Below are 19,264 nucleotides of genomic sequence, written 5' to 3'. Positions count from 1 at the left end.
AATAAAGACTTCTTTTGTCTTCTGAAAGCAGCTTACAGAGGAATGGGACAGCTTTCCAAGTGAGCTAAGTTAAGAAGATGACTGTGATCAGTTATCTCATTTTCAGTGGAGAAGAAATTACTGCCTTGTCTTGTGCTAAGGCTTGAATTGAAGTTAATGAGAAAGAACATCTTAATTTTTAAGGAACATTGAGCACAGGAGCACGCTGCCTGTTGAGGCAGTGGGAACACTAGTGATTGCAGTTGCCTTAAGAATAGGTTAGAGAAATGTTGATGCTCAGTGGGAACACCAGTGATTACAGTTGTCTTAAGAATAGGTTAGAGAAATGTTGATGCTTTAGGTGCAGCAAATTTTGTTTCACAGAGCAGTTTGACAGGGTGGTTTCTTGAGAAGCCTTTCAGCCTGGTGCCTCTGGGTTTGCATCTTGTATTTTTGAACAGCCCTGACATTTGAAGCCTGTGTTAAGGAGTGCTGAAAGGAGGACAATCCGATAGCCACTCTGTAATTAAATCCTGCTCACAAATGTTGCTGTCCATCGCTAAGTTCTTCATGTATTTTTACCTGGAAGATGCCTCAATGGTCTGATGGTTTTACAAGGTGCAGGCTGGCTCTCTGCAGTGAAATTGGTGTGCAATTTTCTCGCTTGTTTCTGAGACAGGAGGGTTGGTCCTGGTTTTCTAGAGGAAACGTTCAGAATTCCTACTCTGCAAACCACCTGCTTCAGGGGTATTACTGTAGGAGCCCTACGGTGTGTCAGAAGTGAGTATGTCTGAAAACTGAAAATGTTTCCTTGCCTTAGTGTTTCTTGGTTCAACAGTAACCCACATGACTTTGAGCTGTCTTAGTGCTGAGGATGACATGTATATTGTTCACCTGTTGAAGAAAATAACTGGCTTCTGACAGTTCAGTGGGGCTTGGTGTAGGTTTTTTTATGTGTTAAGATTTACTGTTTTACTGTAGTCATGCTAATTAGCACCAGTCACCTCTGTAAAAAGGTAGGGTGTCAGTCAGGTTTTGATTTGTTTTGATTTTTCTTATAGAAATGCATATGGACTAGTTCATTTGTGCTGTGGGAGAACTTAAAAGAAAACAGTGATTGCAGGAGGTACCAGGCCTGTGGTACTGTGACCTAGAGTTAAGGCACGTCTGGAAGCCAGACGTTAGCAATAAGAAAGAAGAACTTAGCCTTCTCTCTCTTCCACAGCCTGAAACCTTGCTGCAGAAGCCTTCTCTCTTTTCCACAGCCTGAAACCTTGCTGCAGAGAAATGTGTGGAAGAGGTAAAGCAGCGTAGGTCACCCTGTCCTCCTTCAGCATGATACGGCCAGGGGAGTGCTTGCTTTATCTGCCAGTAGAAAAACAAGCACTAACAGAAATTACAGCAGTTAGGATAAGATAATGCCCATAAAGGCAGGTTATAGGGATCAACATTTCTTCCCAAGATAAAGCTGGCATGAATTTTTAATTATTGGTTATTTAACTACATGGAATAAATCATGCTTATGTACACAAGGGGAGCACATGTTACCCACATTCCCAAGGGGGAAATCCTACAGATAGCCATGAAGGTGGTGAAGTGAAACAGTGGGGTGTGGAAGGTGCCTGCCCTTGGAATGGCAAAACCACCTGGTCTGCAGGTACATTGCTGAAATACAGAAACTGGCTGTGATTCCAGGTGTTGGCAGTGCTTTTAGTGCTTAAGCAAAGTGCAAACTGCGTAATGCCATAGCTGATGCTGAAACATGACACCGGGACATCGCTTCCTCTCAGCTGCCTGTTCCTTTACATAACTGCTGGCTGTCCCAGGGTGGCCTCCAGATGAGCTCAGCCCAACAGGAAATATTTGGGTAACCGGTGGCAGTTCTACCAGACAGAGAGAGAATAACAATTAGTTGCATTTAGAGTCCAACAGTTGTAGTATCCTGAACAACTTTCTGGTGCTCTCCCTGTTGTACAGTTAGGGAAAATAGCTGCAGAGGGGGGAAAATGCAGCAGGATGCAGAAGCTGGAGGTGGGAAGCATTGAAGTTTTTGCCCCGTAAGCTTGGGTTGAACCAGCTTTATTTATACCTGGAAACTTGCCTCTGTGAGCTCTCTGCTTTATATAGATTGTGCTTTCTGAGGGCTGTCCTGTTTGAGGGCATCCCAAAAGCTCCAGAGTGACAGAGTGTGTGGTCTTTTGGGGAGCATTTCTTGTCTTCCTGATAAAGATGTGGGCCAAAGCAGAACCAATACTACAACAGAGGAAAGATTCAGTTTAAGGTCTTGATATGTCTGGCTGTTTCACAGACTGGGTAAACTGAGCTTGAAACTACACTTAACCATACACTATACTGGTTTGTTTATTTCTTTTTCTTGTTTACTCATTTCAGAATAGAGATGAGTTCATGTTTTCATTCCAAGTACTTGTAGATCCTAAGTAACACAGTAATTCAAGTTAGAAAAGACAAGCTTGTGTTTAAGGTGAGTTTTCTGAAGTGGTTTTTCCTTCAGATTGCATGTTTAAGGAAGTCTCTAACCATAGACATTAAGAACTGGTATCTCCCTTAGAGCTTTGTCTAGTAATTTAAAAGTGAAGTCTTTAACACTGTTGTGCTCTGATCTCTTAAATGCTTTTTTTAATAGTTTAACTTGTGTCTTCCTTTATTTCTTTGCTTTGGCTGCATGAAGATGTATGTGTGTGATCTCCAGTGCTCTTCATTTTGAAAAAGGAGAAGTCTTCCTATCTTTCTGACACTCAGACCATGCCATGTGAGAGGCCTTTCCTCATGTTTGTGCCAGGCTTTAGCCACAAACTCTGAGCTGCAGCCTACCTGTAGCAGTTCAGGTGACATTACTTTTCTGCTAGATAACAGAAATTCTGTAAACCTCTAGGTACTACACAGCCCATTGTGTTAACTGACAGACTTTTAATTTTGGGGGTACCATGTTGTGATCCACATGTATTTTCTGAGAGGAAGAAGACTAGGTTAAACCATTTGTTTGTGTTTTCTGTTCTGCAGACCTAGTGCAATCCTGAATCCACCTATTGGTGGGATGGAGGTGCCACAGCAGGGCCTGGAGTGTAAAGTCATAGAATCATGGAATGGTCTGGGTTGGAAAGGACCTCTGAAGGTTGTCCAGTCCAACCCTCTCTGCAGTCAGCAGGGACATCCTCAACTAGATCAGGCTGCCCAGAGGCCTGTAGAGCCTCACCTTGAATATCTCCAGGGATGGGGCCCCAACCATCTCCTTGGGCAATCTGTTCCAGCGTTCCACCAGCCTAATGGTAAAGAACCTGTTCCTAACATCCAATCTAAATCTGCTCTTCTCCAGTTTGAAGCCATTGCCCCTCGTCCTGTCACTGCAGACCTTTGTGAACAGTCTCTCTCCATCCTTCCTGTAGGCCCCCTTCAGGTACTGGAAGGCTGCTATTAGGTGTCCCCAGAGCTGCTTCTTCTCCGGACTGAACACCTCCAGCTCCCTCAGCCTGTCCTCATAGCAGAGGTGCTCCAACCCCCTGATCATTTTCATGGTGCTCCTCTGGACCTGCTCCAGCGATTACAGTAGGAAAGTGTTTGAGGCTCTGTACGTATAGGACGGTTTAAGGACATTCCTTTGCCTCAGTGTACCATGCGTAATATTGCTTTGCTGTGTAACATTACTGAACCATAATATGCAGCAGGGTGCTCAGAAAGAGGCAGCTGCTGATGTCTCTTTTATTTTTCCCCCTAAAGGATTTCCCATGAAATCTGTTAGTCTCAAGGAGTGTGTGCCACATAGAAGTGGCACTCTGCTGGAAACAGAAACTTCATTCTTGGAACTCAGTAAAAGAATCTCTTTCAAGTGAAATGTGCTGAAGAAAGCAGACTGCTGGGGTTTGGGGGCTTTTCTAAATTTGTTTGACATGTAAACTTAAGCTTAGGAAAGGCCAAGGAACTTCAGAAAGATCTGGCAAGGCCATATGCATAACAGATCCCCAGCAAAGTCTTCTATGATGAGAAAAGTATTTTAACCAATTGTCTACCTCTTGTCACATTAACTAACTGCAGCATTCCTGAAGAAAGAGCCAAGCATCTTTGCACAGTCAGATGCTCATTTGACACCACTGTGTGTGAACAAGTTGTGGGTTTTAGGTTTATAAGAAAAGTAGCAGAGTTCAACATTGAAATACCTTCAAGGATACCTCCACTTCAAATTACATACATCTGTACATGTGTGATTACCTAGCACATGTGCTATCTATTTCACATCTCTGTGGGTGTTTCTCACAGCCAAGATGCCTGTGCTGCCTCTCTGAGACTGGATTTTATCTCACAGTAGCATTTCATGGAGTGGTACTTGTGAGAGGGCAAAAGGGGCAAAAGGCCATGACCTTTCCTGGGATTTGTCTTCTTGCTTGTGATGATATGATGCAATTTGGCTTATCCCTGGCCCTCTTCTGCTCCAGACTTCTGGTTTAGGTATATCTTGATGGTGAAATGCCAGGTAACTACCCTTATCTTCAGAGGGTTCTCTGGTTTTGTGGTAGGGTTTGTTTTTTTTAAACACATTTGCAGGTTGAAAGATCAAGCCCTGCCTGACCTGCAGTGAGACTTGGTCCTGCGTAGTTGGACCTAGCAGTGTCAGTGCAGCATCCCAGATAACTGGTCCATGTATGTAAGTGTCCTTGTTTTCAGGGACCTGTAAATTAAGACCGTCTTCTGTATAATTGCCTCTTGCCTTAGGCCCTGATTCATCTCCTAGAACCCCCAAAAGCATTATCCCATAAAATTTAGAGGCAGCAGAAGACTAAAGATGATCTTAAAATCCATGCTAGTCACCCCAGCACTAGTGCTGTTAGCTTTGGCAAATCCTGTATCAGCAATAAAGCCAGCTGCCATTTTGGCATCAAGACAGACAGACTTGGCATCAGCCCCTCTGGCACCAAAAAAACACTTTGTGGGAGCTGGCACCAACACTGTGAAACAAGGGTAAGGCCCAAGGGAAATGCCAAGCAGACATGAGATGAGCACTAAAAATAGTGAGCTGCTGTCATTTGGAGAGAAAACAAATAGCACTGCTAAGAGTAGGGCATCTGAGATCTTCATCAAGGTTGTGCTGGTAAGCAGCTTAGGGACAATACTGTCTCCGGTGATGATGTGACCAAAGGGGACACGCAGGCTGTATTTTTGGTACCCACATGGTACAAGGCTCTAAAACTAGAACAGGCGCTTACCGTCTTGACTCCCCATTTGGGGGATCCTGTTACTGTCTGCAGGCTCTGCCTTCTTCTCTGTCTGGAGCAGATCGTCTGCTCTTGAGCTGTTACCAAAGGTCCTGTTTGCATACATGGGCATAAGGAAAACAAGAGTGCCAAAGAGCAAGTGGCCAGGCGAATGTCCCTGTACTGCCCCAAACACACTAGAGCCCTCGTGGAGACAGTTTTGTCAGATGTTTAATAGCTGAACTTCCTCCTCCCTCCTCCTTCTCCCCCCTGCCAGCAGACTCAGAGAAAGATGAGCAGGCTTTCCAGTGACTTCATTACCTACTCCACACTAAAATTGAAGCCTGACATTGGTGCCCAATGCCTGGGAATGCTGAAGGGGCAGAGCCAACACTGCCTCCACTGAAGCAGTTAACATCACTTCTCAATAGGGCAATTTCAACTCTGCTTCAGTGGTGAAGGACTTTAAAGCTTTTTACAATCTCTGGGCTTGAATGGCAGGCCTGGGTTTTGAAACAGTGGTCACACAAAATAGATGATGCAAATAGTCTTTGGCATTATAGTTACATTGGCTTGGCCACAACTCTGCTGCTGTGAAGAAAAACGTGCTGGGACTATGGCTATCAGTTTTCTTCTTGTTGGGTTAAAAAGCAGTTGGACATAGCGTCACTGAGGCATGGAAATTTCAAGCTACACCTAGCAAAAGCTATTTTGATCTTGGAGAAGGAGCTTGGACTTTTCATTGCCACCACTCTCCCATCAGCTAAACAGCAGAGTGGGTAGGACTGTCTGCAACTGCCTGGATGAGGTCTGTTGTCTCCTCTTTCAAATGGATATTTCAGGGAACTCCCCTTGGGTTATCTCCTCCATATCTGCACTTTGTCTGCTCCCTGCCCTTTCTTGAGTGCCCTCCTTATGATAGCTTAATACAGAAAACAGCTTCAGAAGGAGGGATTGCTTGCTGTACAAAAGTGCAAAGGAATGTGCTTTGCCATTGGTATTTCTTTGCCCACACTGAGCCCACAGGCTCACACTGAAATGCCAGGTGACAGAGTGGGTAGTGGCTTCCTCTGCAATGGCCCCTCCTTTGGTTCAGAGCTCACATGTGGCTTTTAGGTGGAGGATGTGGCATATATTTGTACTTGTCTGTTTGGGTGACAATTGCTGTTTAGGATTCAGTTGCAATCAAGATTCAGCTGGAATCAAGCATGAGCTATTGCTCCTGGGCCTCTCTTGCAGCACCAAGCATGTTTAGGAGTGTGCAGTCTCTTTCTACCTGGTTAACCAGTTACTTAGAGACAAAGACAGATGACAGCAGTGAAGTTGAAATATGCTGTCTATATTTGCTTATCTTCACTTAATAAGCTGCAGAAGTTTCTTGCACTTCTAAACCACTGAGCTGACAGAAGTGGTGAAAGGCTGCAAGGAAGAGGGACCTGCCCAAGGGCAGATTCTGAGCACTGCAAGCCCTTGTGCTTTGCACATTAGAATGTATTGATCCAGCAGACTGGTTGCAGCACTGGCTTACAAGCCAGTTCCACCACGCATGGTCTCTTCCTGCATCTCTTTAACAAACGGTAGATGAAAGTGACTCTGGTGTCTTTGTTTTGTGGTTGAACTGCATGCAGACTGAGGACACACTTTACCCCAGTCCTAAATAATACAATAGTCCTAAACACAAAGGATCTGCTTGTGGATCCTGTGTTCCTTAAGCAAGAGAGTAGATACACTATGTCCTGGGAAATTACCAGACTGACCTGCCCTGTTTGTTCTCTGGAATCCCTTGAAGACCTTTGTAAGCAGCACCAATGCAACATGTTACATGAATCCAGGACACCTGGCCCTCATATTGTGTTCTTGTAATGGTGATGTTAGGGTGGGGAAGTGGCTCTTCACTCTTCAGGAACTGACAAATGGGCAGATTTTGTGGGAAATGGTTTCCAGGCAGATTTAGCATTGTATCATTGTTCCAGCATTGGTGGTCTCCAAATGCCTTATGCTGGGTTTGATGATAAACAAGTCGCTGTCAAGACAGATAGAGCTTGATTGGTCCTGCTTGTTGTCTTACTGTGAATAAACAGAGATCTGCTTTTATGCCTTTCTATAGTTTCATAATTTCTTCCCCTTTTTATTCTTTACTTTCAGAGCCATCTTCAAGATGAGGAAAGATAAAGTAATCTTCATTCATGGTGCTTCTTGCACACTTTGAGTGCCTGACAGTCTTGCATAGTCTAAGTTCTAGTACCCAAAGCTGTGGGCTGACTAGTGAAAACAAATCGCCAACACTGCTGTTACCAACATGGAAATGACAGAGTGCACTGGGGCAAATTGAAGAGTCATTAGATAAAATTGTTCCAACTTTATGGTCAGTTCTTAAATATATATATATATATATATAGCTGCAGAACCATGGTGTTAAAGTTTTAATTGAGGGGGTATTGCACACCACCCATATATACTGCTCAAAACCTCTCCTTGCCTACAACTCTAATAATGGAGCAACTGAGAGTAGCCTTGTGCTTCAGCTTCAAGTTTTGTTCCAATTGTATTGTTGCAACTGGGTCATCCGAAGGTCAAGCTGTCTCCTCGGGGGTATCAAAAATGAATAGTGCATCTTGCTGGGTTACTAAATCTGCTTGCAAGTATTTCCCATCTAACATGGAAGGCCACCTGTAAATTAGCCCAAAGAACTTCCACCGTCAACTTCAGCTGCATGCTAATATCTGAAGTCACAAGGCACATTGTGTTGGGAGTGTGAAGATGTCAAGCAGCATCCTTTGCTTGACATAATGTTTGGGGCAGATGCCATGTTCAGGAGAGCAGTGCTACAGACTAATACAGCATAGAGATCTTTATTGTCTTTTTCAAAAGAAACTTGTTTACTCTTAGCCTGTACTGGGATCCACACTGATGTGTCAAAAGAGGGTGGCTGCCTAAACAAGCACATTTTCAAATGCTGTAGGTCCCATAATCCGTCCTGACATTACCTCTGACTTTTCAGAGTCCTCAAGAGATTCATCTGCAGAGAAGCTGTAAAAACTTATGTTTGCTCCATTCATCATATCTTGGATGGACACACTCTTGTGTCATAGACTGTCGTAGATTTTTAACTCCACAATCATAAAAAAGTGAGACCCACGCTGAGACTGCCTTGCTTTCATTAAAGCAATTATCATTTCAGCTCTGGTTTCCTCCAAGCAGAGAGCCACAGAAAATTAGAAAGTCTTGGAAATGGACAATGAGCACTTGGGAAAAGATTTTACATTAAGAGGATAGAGAAGATTGATATCTTTTATAAAAGGATAGCTAACAGGTACAGAGTAATGAATGGGTGAGAAGATGGATGTGGACTTCTGTTCCCACCTGCTAATAATATGAAAGTCAGATTAGAAGGTGGTGAATTCACTCTTGATGAAAGGAACTATTTGTTCACAACCACTGCCTTCAAAACTCATTGCCACAAGACAAAGCATTGGGGCAAGAACTCATGAATTAGAAAAAAAATAAAAGAAGAGGGGATGAAATTATATCAGTTGGAACATCCTCTTCAAAGCAATTGCAACAACGAGAAGAACTTCAGGTGTTTTGAAGAGGCTCTTGATTAGAGTATTATAAGTGTATGAGCTAACTCATCCTTCTTTTCTTTTTCTTTTTTTGGGTGCCCTTCAGGGCGTTTTCAGAAGTCACCTACAGCAGAGTTTGTGCAGTGTGTTACTGGCCGCTGTCACTCAGAGGCTGAAGGAGAGAGTGGCTGCTGCTGCTGTAGCAAATGTGGTAATGCCTGCTTGCAAACCATCTTTTTTTGTGTGTGTCAGTCTTTCTAGGATTGCTAAACTCACATGTAAATGAGGATGCTTTTGCTTTTCCACTAAGTTACTGTCTTTGATAGTCCTTTCACAACTTGTCTTAGATCTGGAATGATGCTTTGCCTTTTGAGTACGTGCTGAGGGAGAGGCGGGTGGTTAAAGTTAGATTCCTTCTGACAGTAGGGATTTAGAAATTGCTGCATTGGCTCAGCCCTGGGATCTGCCTAGTCCAGGGCTCTGGATAGCAACAGCCAAAATCAGATATTTCAAAGGACAGCATGAGGCCACAGAACAGATTACTAAACCAGAAAGTTGCCCTTTTATATCACTGGTGTTTCTCTGTAGAATTGGAAAAGCAAAGGTTGAGATTTTCTTTGATCCAAGGGCACAAAGGCTGGAAAGCCCCACTGCTTGGCTGACGCTGGGTAACGCTGGTGTTTTGTATCCTTCAGGAAGTTACTTGTGTGCCTGTTTTCTCTTGGGAAAAACAGAGTTGTGCTTACCTTAAACAGCAAGTTTATATGGTGACTGGGAGCTGATGTACAAATAAGTAATACTTGTGTGTAGTCTTGCAGACTGACTGTGTCAGTCTCATTTGGAAGAGAACCCCAGGCTGGGTTGGGCTGGAAGGAGGCAGCAGCAGTGGTCACTGAGAGGTTTTGGCATGTGGGAAATGGATGTCTTTTTCTGACACTGCTGCAAGCTCTCTGGTTGTTGGGGGGCTCTGTTCAGTTTGATGGTGTGGGGGTTTTGTGGTGGTTTTTTTTTTTCCCCTTTCCTCTGGTTTTTTTTTTTCTTTTCATTTTCTATTTTTTTTCCCTCCTCTGCTGTTGCAAATTATCATTTGTAAGAATTACATGTGGTTTCTTTTTCTGTCTCTTCTAAAGTCCTGGAATTATTGCTAAAACTGCTACTAAAAAAGGGATTCAGAGAACTTTCTGTGGAAAAGAAAACTATATTCCATCCCTCATCAAATATTTTGATGTGTGGAGCTCCAAAAGCCAAAAAGGCCAAAAGCAAGGGGAGTTGTCTCTGTCACATATCCCTCGAGCTGCTGCTGGGGCATGTAGGAGTGGCAGTGGTGTCCTAGTCGTCCCTCCTCCTCCTGTCCAGTGTCCCCCCCTTCCCGACAGACGAGGACAGCTGCTGATTAAAGGGAAGCACAAAAAAAAAGAGGTTGCTGAACTTTCAGAGTGGAGGTAGAAAAGGAAGTTAAATTTAGATTACCTTCTGCAGTGTCATCTCCTACACTGCTGTGGAACTTGCTGTACTCCTTGCTTGGGAGAGGACAAACAAGACGTGCCATCCTGGACACCAGATGATAAATTTGTTTATAAGGCTTAATTGCCCTATGGCATGAAAATGTGAAATGAGCTCAAGGAGAATAAGAAACCTTCTGTCAGGGCTAGTTGTGTTTTCCTTGTGGAGGGGTGGGTTAAAATGTCTTCTCATCACCTGTCTGATGCTGGAGAGGCCCAGCCTTGCTCCTAATGTAATCAGGAGAGTTGTTAACCGTATCTTCAGTGGGATGGCTGTTATCTGGAAGGGCAGAGAGTTGAACAGTGCTGTAACAGTTGCTCATAAAAAATGGAGCTGTGGTGGTAGGCAGAAGGAGGTGTGGGACTGCTTTGGTTCTGTGAAGGCTTTACCCCGTTTCCCAGGCTCTGGAGGTGCTCGGAGAAACCATGGTGGTTGCTCTTAGGGCTCCAGTGCTGTTCGGCAAGCAGCATCAAACTTAGCTTTCTCCTCAAAAATAGATTAAATGTCTATTTTTGCTTAGTGAGATTTAATCATCGCTGAGGAGCTGTCTGCTGTTGCCAGCGTTTTTAATAGACTCCCCTCCACTTGCCACAGCCAGTTCGCAGGGAGGCGGCTGCTGCTGCTGCCGCTCCTCCTCCGCTCCCTGCCAGGGGCCCGCATAGTCACCGCTGCCCAACAGGACGCAGCTCCCATTTGCAACCAGCTGCCTGGTGTTACCCAGCAGCTGTCTTAAGGTTCAGGGCTGCCTCTCTCTCTCTCTCTCTTTTTTTTTTTTTCCAGAACTGCCCGACCTGATGTCATTTCCCTCTTGCAAACACCCCGGCTGGGCTGTGTCTGAGATATGTCACGGGGAGTGGGAGGAGGAGGAGGGGGAGCCAGCGAGTGCGTGCAGTGTCCCAGGACCCTGTTTACTTAGCATTCCCAGCCGAGGAAGCCCTGGTTTAAATAGGATCGGAGGAGCAGGCTGCCCACAGCAGATGAGGAAATGGTCGCTGTGAGGCTTTAAATTCCTGCCTTCCCATGCGCCGGTGCGGAGGATGAGCCTGCAGAATGCCTTTCCTCCTGGGTCTCAGACAGGTAACCGGCTTCGGTGCAGTGGGAGCTGCTCGCTCAGGCGGAGGACGTGGCTGATTGCTTTTACTTTTATTCCCACCTCCCCTCCCAGGGAGATGATTTCTGACTTTCCCAAAATGGAACCGTACAAGCAGCCCTTCCCCACCCGTGGTGTTTGATCGGGGCGCAGGGCAGTGCGAAAGCCCTGTGTTACTAACGAGGAAGGAACAGAACTGCAAGCCGGGGAAAGAAACTCTGTTGTTGTTCCAGGCTTTGCGGCAGGGTGGCTCTTTGTGTCCTGCCCCTGTGCCGTTTTCGTTTGGTTGAGTTTCAGCGTACTTTCCGCAGTCCTCGATGTGAAATTGCTTTTACGTGGCTTAAAAACATTGCCAAACTTTGAGCCGCGTTCCAGTGCGGGCAGTATTTGGAGCGTTAAAACTGGGAGGGATTTTTGTTTTACTTTTTAAAGAGGCGTTTATATATTTCATCTGGGTGACCTTTGTCAGAGGAAAGAGGCAATGTGCTGTGACCCCCCCCAGCCCTGGTGACTTTTTAAGTGTTCTGGGAGAGTTTCAGCTTGAGTGAGAAACTTAGGATAGTTTAATAGTTGGTAATGTTGGGTGGAATGAGAAACAGTAGCAAATGCCCAGCTGCTCCCCACTGGAGGAGCTGCCAACTATGTGTTCCTAGCCTAGGGGAGAGCAAACCCTTTTTTTGGTCTGGGAGGCAAGTCTGTAGGGGAATCTAACTGTAAACTCTCCTCAGCCCTGCTGGGATCTGTAATGCACAATAAATAGATACTGCATGGTATCAGAGTGCTTCTTTCAGTTTCTCATTTGGAACTCAATATTCAAGACCTAACCGTAGCATGTTTTAAACTATCTACTTTCAGTTGTTTAGAAGTGAAGGCAAAAGGACTTAAGCACGCTGCTGAGTAAACAGTTCTGTCTCTTTCCTTATCAGTTCAGTTTTTGGTGAAATTAGCTCTCCCCATCCCCCTCCCAGCTGAAAAAAGTTTTACATAAGAAACTACCTCTAGCACAATGACCTTCTGTAATTGAATGCAATAGCTATAATAATAGTTCACTTGTTAGCACTCAGGGCAAAGAGATTTCCCCTCAAACCCTTAAACTGAACCAAGGAGGGAAATTTGGGCTCAAAGGCTGAATGGCTTTAGGTAACCCTCAGCTTGCAGTGAGACAGCTGGCTAGGGTGTTGAGATGGCTGGAGTGTCATGGGTGTGCTTGTCTTGTAAAGTTCCTGTTCTAAATTAATCTCTTTGTTTTAGATATTTATTTGGGACAATTGAGGTGCTGCATAAGGTTTAAAAGCAGAAGTTAGGTGTAATTTGGCTTCATTTGTTCAAGCTGCAAATGTCTGGTCATTTCAGTAGGATGGATGGTACTTTTTATCTCTGTTTGGCATTGATACAGAGGCATTTACAGGAAGCAGAACAAAGGTGTTGCCTCAAGAACACAAGAGCAAAGCTCTTGACTATTTTTATCCACTGATGAAGTATCCAGTGGGAAAGAGCTGCTTATGGAGCTGCTTATGCTTTTTCTTAGTTTTAATCATCTTTAGACTTAAAAGAATCTAAATATTTGCAGTTGTGTCCTGCATGCAGATAGTATTCAGGAATTTCTTTTTCCACTTCCAAAATGGGGGAAGAAAGGGTTATTAGTGAACAGTGGTATTTAATTAAAAGTGTGTGAGGAATTCAGGAACGTCTGACCATGTCTATTGTCTCTTGTGTTTGCACTCTGATTGTCTGGGATGTCCTTAGCTGCTGTTGTTCCCATTCAACACAAGGGGTGCTGATCCTGAGCTTCACTTCAGGCACAAGAAAGGGATCCCGAATGGGGTGCCCTTCTTGTGGGCTGTGAGACATGGACAAAATGATTGTGGAGGGAGCCTGAGCTCCCTGAGACAGGCACTTTTTGCTCACTGCTGCACTGCACAGAACAACTGGTTCCCCCCTGGATTTTGTCTTTCCACTGGGTCAAAAAGAAGGAAGTGCATTGCAGCATGGCAGATGGACTGCCGAACACGTGGTAAAAAAAGGGTGTTTGGTTTAGGATGTTTGTTTTTTATTGCTGTGGGGATGATGTTTAAATGCCTAAAAAGCTAGATCAGCTCTATCTGACATCAGTGCAATGTGGGTGTTTAAAGCTCCTGTCCCAGGAAACACAGTTGCAGAGGATCCTAACCTTTCCAGTCTTAATTTTAACTACTCAAGGTTTTCAGTGTTGTAAACTGGTGGTTTAAAACAACAAAATGCAAGGCAGCCTCCTCAAAGCTGTTATTTCCTAGAAGAATCTGTCTTTTATGTGAAAGAGCTGAAACTACAGCTGGGAAGCTTCTAGGAAGGCTTGAAAGAGGTAAACACTTTCACATGGTGCTTAAGATGTGAGTGTGCAGTTCTTGGAGTCTGAAAGTGAAACTCGTGATAAACAAAAATGAAACCAGCTCATACTGAAATGTGTTAGTGTCCACAATCTGTGACAGGACAGTGCTCCTTTAAAGCTTGTTGAAGTATTTCTCCGTGATAGATGGATGCTACAGACAAATTTGTTCCTCAGATAAAGGTTAATAAAACCTTGGAGATTCTGCATTCGCTGGGGGTGAAGATGCATCTGCTGGGGCTGATTAATCATGGTGATTTAAATATAATTCTCCTGATACTGGCATTAGCAAAGCAATAAATGTTGTGGATTAGAATTGTCATTTTAAAGCTCTTTATTGTGCCTGGGACAGCTTAGAGGCATCATTCCTCCCTGACTTATTATACTTTAAGTATTTGGGTGTTTGCACTTAACACTTTTTTTCTTCTTTGCACGTTGAGCAAACCAAAATTCATAGTGGGTGTCTTATGAAGAAATGTCCAGACTTGATTTATTTCCTGGCCTCAGCTGTCTGTTGCAAGGCATTCTTACAGGAATTTATCCCCTGTCATGCTGGCAGGGGCTGGCACCTGAGGTTCCAGTAACTCTCAGCAGTCAAAGCTGGTTTATGGTTTAGTTGATTAGATGGTGTTGGATGATGGGTTGGACTTGATCATCTCAAAGGTCTTTTCCAACCTGGTTTATTCTATATTCTATTTTCTATCCTATTCCTATCTTATTCTTATTCTTATTCTTATTCTTATTCTTATTCTTATTCTTATTCTTATTCTTATTCTTATTCTTATTCTTATTCTTATTCTTATTCTTATTCTTATTCTTATTCTTATTCTTTCTTATTCATATTCTTATTCTTATTCTTATTCTTATTCATTTCTATTCTATTCTATTTTTACCAATCTTAGGAGCTTTTGTTAAATTGAACCTGCCAAAGGCACAGCACTTGCTCAGATGGTGGATTTTTACTTTCATGTTCCAAAGGACTAACAAGTGTAATATTTACGAGGCTAAGAGATGACTGGAGGCTTCAGTGTACATTCAGCCAGGTGGACAGCAGTGCTTAGCTGCCCTGGTAGTACAGGATTCCCCTGTGGTTTTGTCTGTCCTTGCTGCTATCACACCTACTGTCCTTTTCTGAAAGGATCTGGGGATTTTTTTTATTTAAGGTGAATTTTGATTAGAAACTGGAAAGCAGCAGGCAGACTAGGAATTGTAGTAAATCCTGTGTCGATGTTTGACATTCCAGACTAATATTTTCAGTAGCAATTTTGACTTGCTACCGCCTGAGTCTCTTTCCTGACAGAGATGCTCATCTTCTTTGGTAGCTTTGTGTTTGCATTCTCATGAGCTATTGCAGATGTGAGTTTGAGTAAAAGCCAAGGTGGCAATTCATAAATAGTGATTATCAAATGCAGTTTTTCCTGTTGATTGTTTCTGACTTTTAATGTACTGACAATCACTTCCATTCTATTACTCTGGGTACTTAAAGGGTATGCATGGTTCAAATAGTGATTGTAAGTTACTCAAAACACATATTTTTAATGCTTTTCCCCCTAAGATTGTGTAACTTGTGTTTATCTATCCTCCTTTGTTGTTATGGGTGTGGCTAGGTGCTGAAAGCCGGGGGCTCTTGCCTGTGAATAATGAGATCAGTGAAATAACTAGGTCAGGATTTTTTAATTGTTAAACAGAGGCTTATTACAAAGTCCCCTATAAGAGCTGTGAAATCAGAATGCCTGGAGCAGTCCTGGATTGAGCCTCAGCCCTCTTAAAACCAGTAGCATCTTGCCCTCCAGCAGATGCCAGTTTGGCAGTCTCCCTTTGTCCTGCTGCTGGGCTTTACACTGTCCTGCTATTTGTAAGCCTGTTACTCACTTCCTTACTCACCCCCATCATTCTGTTACTAATCCCCATCTTTTCCAGTTCAAGTGATGTACCAAAGGTACATACAGCTTTAGAGAGGTCTAAGAGACTGGCCATCCTAGGAGACAGGAATGGTATATAGCCTGTTGTCAGTGAAAGCAAGTTGCATTTGAAAGTGTTTTCCAGGATGCTTGGGAATTACCCAAGTTAGAATGAGTAGGTACTCTGGCAGGTTGAATGACACACAGGGGCCATACAAATGCAAGGTGCTCATATTTAGAGTAATAGAGGCTGAATTTCTGTGGGAAGAGGAGACAGAGCAAAAAGCTGAAACGGTTATCAGATCTCTGTGATATCAGCTATTGCTGGTTTTGGTTACCTGGTTAATGCCAGCTGAGGCATCATCTTTTGTAGGTGGTTCATTGCCAACTATGCACTCCTGAGCGTGGGCTGTGGTATTTGCTGCTGCAGTTGCACATATTAATTTTCAGCTTGGAAAATAGCCCCACTGGTCTGGGATTTGCCTCGTCTTCATCTTTCTCCTTTTTGACACAGCAACAATGTTCCCAGCTTAACTGCTGACTTTTGAGAGTAGGAAATTGTGAAGTGCCTTTATCCTTTTATTGTAATGGTACTCCACTGTGAGTCATTCTCATTGCCCTTCATTTCCTACCTTGGCTTCAGACACAATAAATCCTTACAGATTTATAGGTATTAAACCCCAACCGTTTAGTACTGAACACCTTTACAAAGCAGGGCAGGGAGGTCTGATTCCAGCCTTTTTTTTTGCAGCGACAAGTGACTCAGGCAACCTACAGCCTCTGCCTTGACCATACCCCAGATTCTGACCTTTATTTTGTCATGTAAACCTCCAGCAAAGGTCCAATACTAAACTGGGAGGTGGAGAAAATAATTGTCCTTTTTCCCCACCCTGGCACTGAAGGTAATGTTTGCTATAGCTTCAGGTGTGACAACTTACGACACTGCCCTGAATTCTCTTATACTGACCACTGCTGGACGTTTTAAGGATTATTTGTAGAAGTCCTTAACAACAAAAGTGTGCTGCTGTCAGTTTCCAGCATGGTTGTGGGCTTACCACAAATGCCAAATAGCAGCAAGAAAATAAGTTTAAAAAATAATCTAAAAAATTCATATTTTTCTACAAAGTTGCTTTCTAAAGTTTGTAACAAGTGAAAACTAAACCGAAATGCCACATCTGAAATAGGAAGAGACTCTCCAGAGGCACCAAGATGTGATCTCCCCAGCTCAACTAGTTCCTTTAGAAAGAGCTTGCCCCATATTCAGTATTCAGTATCACTAAGGTTGGAAGAGACCTCAAAGATCATCGAGTCCAACCTGTCACCACAGACCTCATGACTAGAGTAGGGAGAACACTACTGCCCACTGCAGGCTTGAATTCACAACCTTCCCCTTAAGGGTCTTATGCGCTACCAACATTGGATTGGATGGAGAGAGAACACAGACTCCAAGACTGCAGAGGATTCTCCTGAAAGCTCCCAGCTTTGGAGTGTGTGTCAGGGATTCAGTGATTTCAGTTTCTGAGATCCCTGTCAGCTCTTAGGTTGGTGCCAAGGAGACAGCGATGTACACGCAGCCTAGAGTTCATGCTGCTTTACAGGACAAAGCCAGGCCTTGAAATTAGCTGGAAATCTCCTAGGCTTTGCAGGTGGGAGATAAGGATGGCATGTTCAGGCTTCTTAGTTGTGAAACAGGAATACGGGAGTTGAGCCCTCTTTGAGAGCAGACCAGTGTGGATGCTGCTGAGTAATCCTGTCTGGTGTCTACAGCTGGCTGAACAAAGGCTGGTGGGAAGCAATATGCCTGCCTAGACAACAAGAAAATGAGAATGTCCTTCAGCAGGGAAGCCTGCACTGGAATGTGATAGCCACTGACTACTGGGGGGAAAAAGTGCTTTCAGAAAGGAATACTCCTCTTTGGTTTCGTAAGACTGCTCTGTAGTAGTTCAATAAAAGCTCCATGCTGCTAAGAAGGGTTAACAAATATCATTACAAACACTAACTGCAACATAAACTAGAAACAAAGGCAGGGCAGTAAGATGCAAGTGCTCCAACTTTGCTTCCATGAGAGTTTTTTTTCCTCCCTGTATAGAGATTTCTTATCAGTCTTGTGCCTTGTTCACGCTTGTTGGTGTGTGAAAGAAAATGTGTTCACATAGCACAGACACTGGTGGGGATGTTGCAGGAGATGTTTTGACTATGGATAATGATATTGCTGATATGTCTTCAGTAGTTACACGTTGGCAGCATATGAAACAAAGAATGAATGGGAGAAGTAAGCAGAGATAATACAGCTCTGATAGTATGAGAAGCTCAGGCTGGGATTTAGTTAGAGATTTAAGACTGATCAGAAATGCTTGGGGGTAGGCAGAAGTTTCCTAACAAAAAATGGCACAGTCTCTGTTATGCCCTATACTGATGGAAGTGTATTACCTTTTGGCTTCCCCTTTACAACTATCTGAAGGGAAGTTGTAGACAGGCGGAGGTTGGTCTCTTCTCCCAGGCAGCCAGTACCAGAACAAGAGGACACAGTCTCAGGCTGCGCCAGGGGAGGTTTAGGTTGGATGTTAGGAAGAAGTTCTATACAGAGAGAGTGATTGCCCATTGGAATGGGCTGCCCAGGGAGGTGGTGGAGTCACCATTGCTGGAGGTGTTCAGGAGGAGACTTGATGGGGTGCTTGGTGCCATGGGTTAGTTGTTTAGGTGGGTTGGATTGGTTGATGGGTTGGACACGATGATCTTGAAGGTCTCTTCCAACCTGGTTTATTATTCTATTATTCAAAAAAAGTGAAAGAAACTGTACAGTGGCTCAGCTTTTCACAGGAATGAGTCTTGACTGAAGTGGAGAGAGGAAAGGAGTCTGAAACACTCAGTCCAAAGGAGACACCTGTAGCGTGTCCCAAAACAATGCTCTCTTTGCACTGGAATCTGCCTCATTGAATTATTCCAAAGATTTGTTCCCTTTACATTTTATCTTTCCCTGTGCCAGGTTGAGTAACCTAGCATGGGAGGTAGCCACGCTCTGAGCAGGGGTTGGGCCATGTGACCTGCTGGGATCCTTTCCAAATTAAATTATTCCTTGATTCTGTGAAACTATTTGGAAACAAGGGTGACAGTTCTGGCTCTGACACGTGGCACCGAGTCTGACGGCTTCACTTTCCCAGAAGCCCATTGGTGGCCAGACTGGCAGTTGGCTGCAGAAGGGCTCTAAGAGGAGCTGCTTAGACTTGGAGCAGCGTGGCTGGTGGCCAACACTGAAAGGACTTTCAACCCCTGGACTTTCTGAGCTGTGGGAGCTGAGAGCCAGCTGTGAGATTATTCAAAGGTACAAACACTCGTTAGCAAGGAAGCTAACTCTAAATGGGGAGACAGAATGTTGCTTGAGACTTCATAAGGAGGCAGGAACAACCTGCAGAATATCAGCATAGCTGCTGAGGATCTTCTATTTATCATGTACACCCATCCCATTATACACCTGTTTGCCTGCATGTAAGCATGGCATTGTGGAAAGGTCATTTCAAATACAATAAGGTTGGCAATAGAGGAGTCAGGAAGTTCAAATGAAAGGATAATGTGATGAAAGTCTATGTAAACAGGACTGCTACAAGTTCTGAAGTGGGAAAAATACAGTGATGTTGAAGCTGCTGTAGGTTGCTGCTGCC

At 43.9% G+C, this 19,264-nt stretch overlaps 1 protein-coding gene across 6 annotated transcripts in view; it reads left to right on the top strand.

Annotated features, from left to right (window-relative positions):
• The window catches only part of WBP1L (WW domain binding protein 1 like), a 65,003-nt gene that overhangs the window by 26,880 nt on the left and 18,859 nt on the right, over window positions 1-19,264 (top strand). For 2 of the 6 annotated variants that reach the window (XM_068139480.1, XM_068139476.1), the window contains exon 1: window positions 11,086-11,326. The exons of the other annotated variants lie outside the window; for them this stretch is intronic. In XM_068139480.1, coding sequence (XP_067995581.1) covers window positions 11,287-11,326 — 40 coding nt within the window. In that variant the 5' untranslated portion in view covers window positions 11,086-11,286. Of the gene's footprint in view, window positions 1-11,085; window positions 11,327-19,264 lie in introns of those variants that run through there. 6 annotated transcript variants of the gene reach the window in all.

Source organism: Melanerpes formicivorus, unplaced genomic scaffold (genome assembly GCF_026170545.1).
Source record: "Melanerpes formicivorus ecotype bairdi unplaced genomic scaffold, bMelFor1.0.p_v2 SCAF_6, whole genome shotgun sequence".
In the NCBI taxonomy this organism is placed as follows: Eukaryota; Metazoa; Chordata; class Aves; order Piciformes; family Picidae; genus Melanerpes; species Melanerpes formicivorus.
Note: the sequence above shows the minus strand (reverse complement) of the source record. Positions and strands in the feature narration are given on the sequence as shown.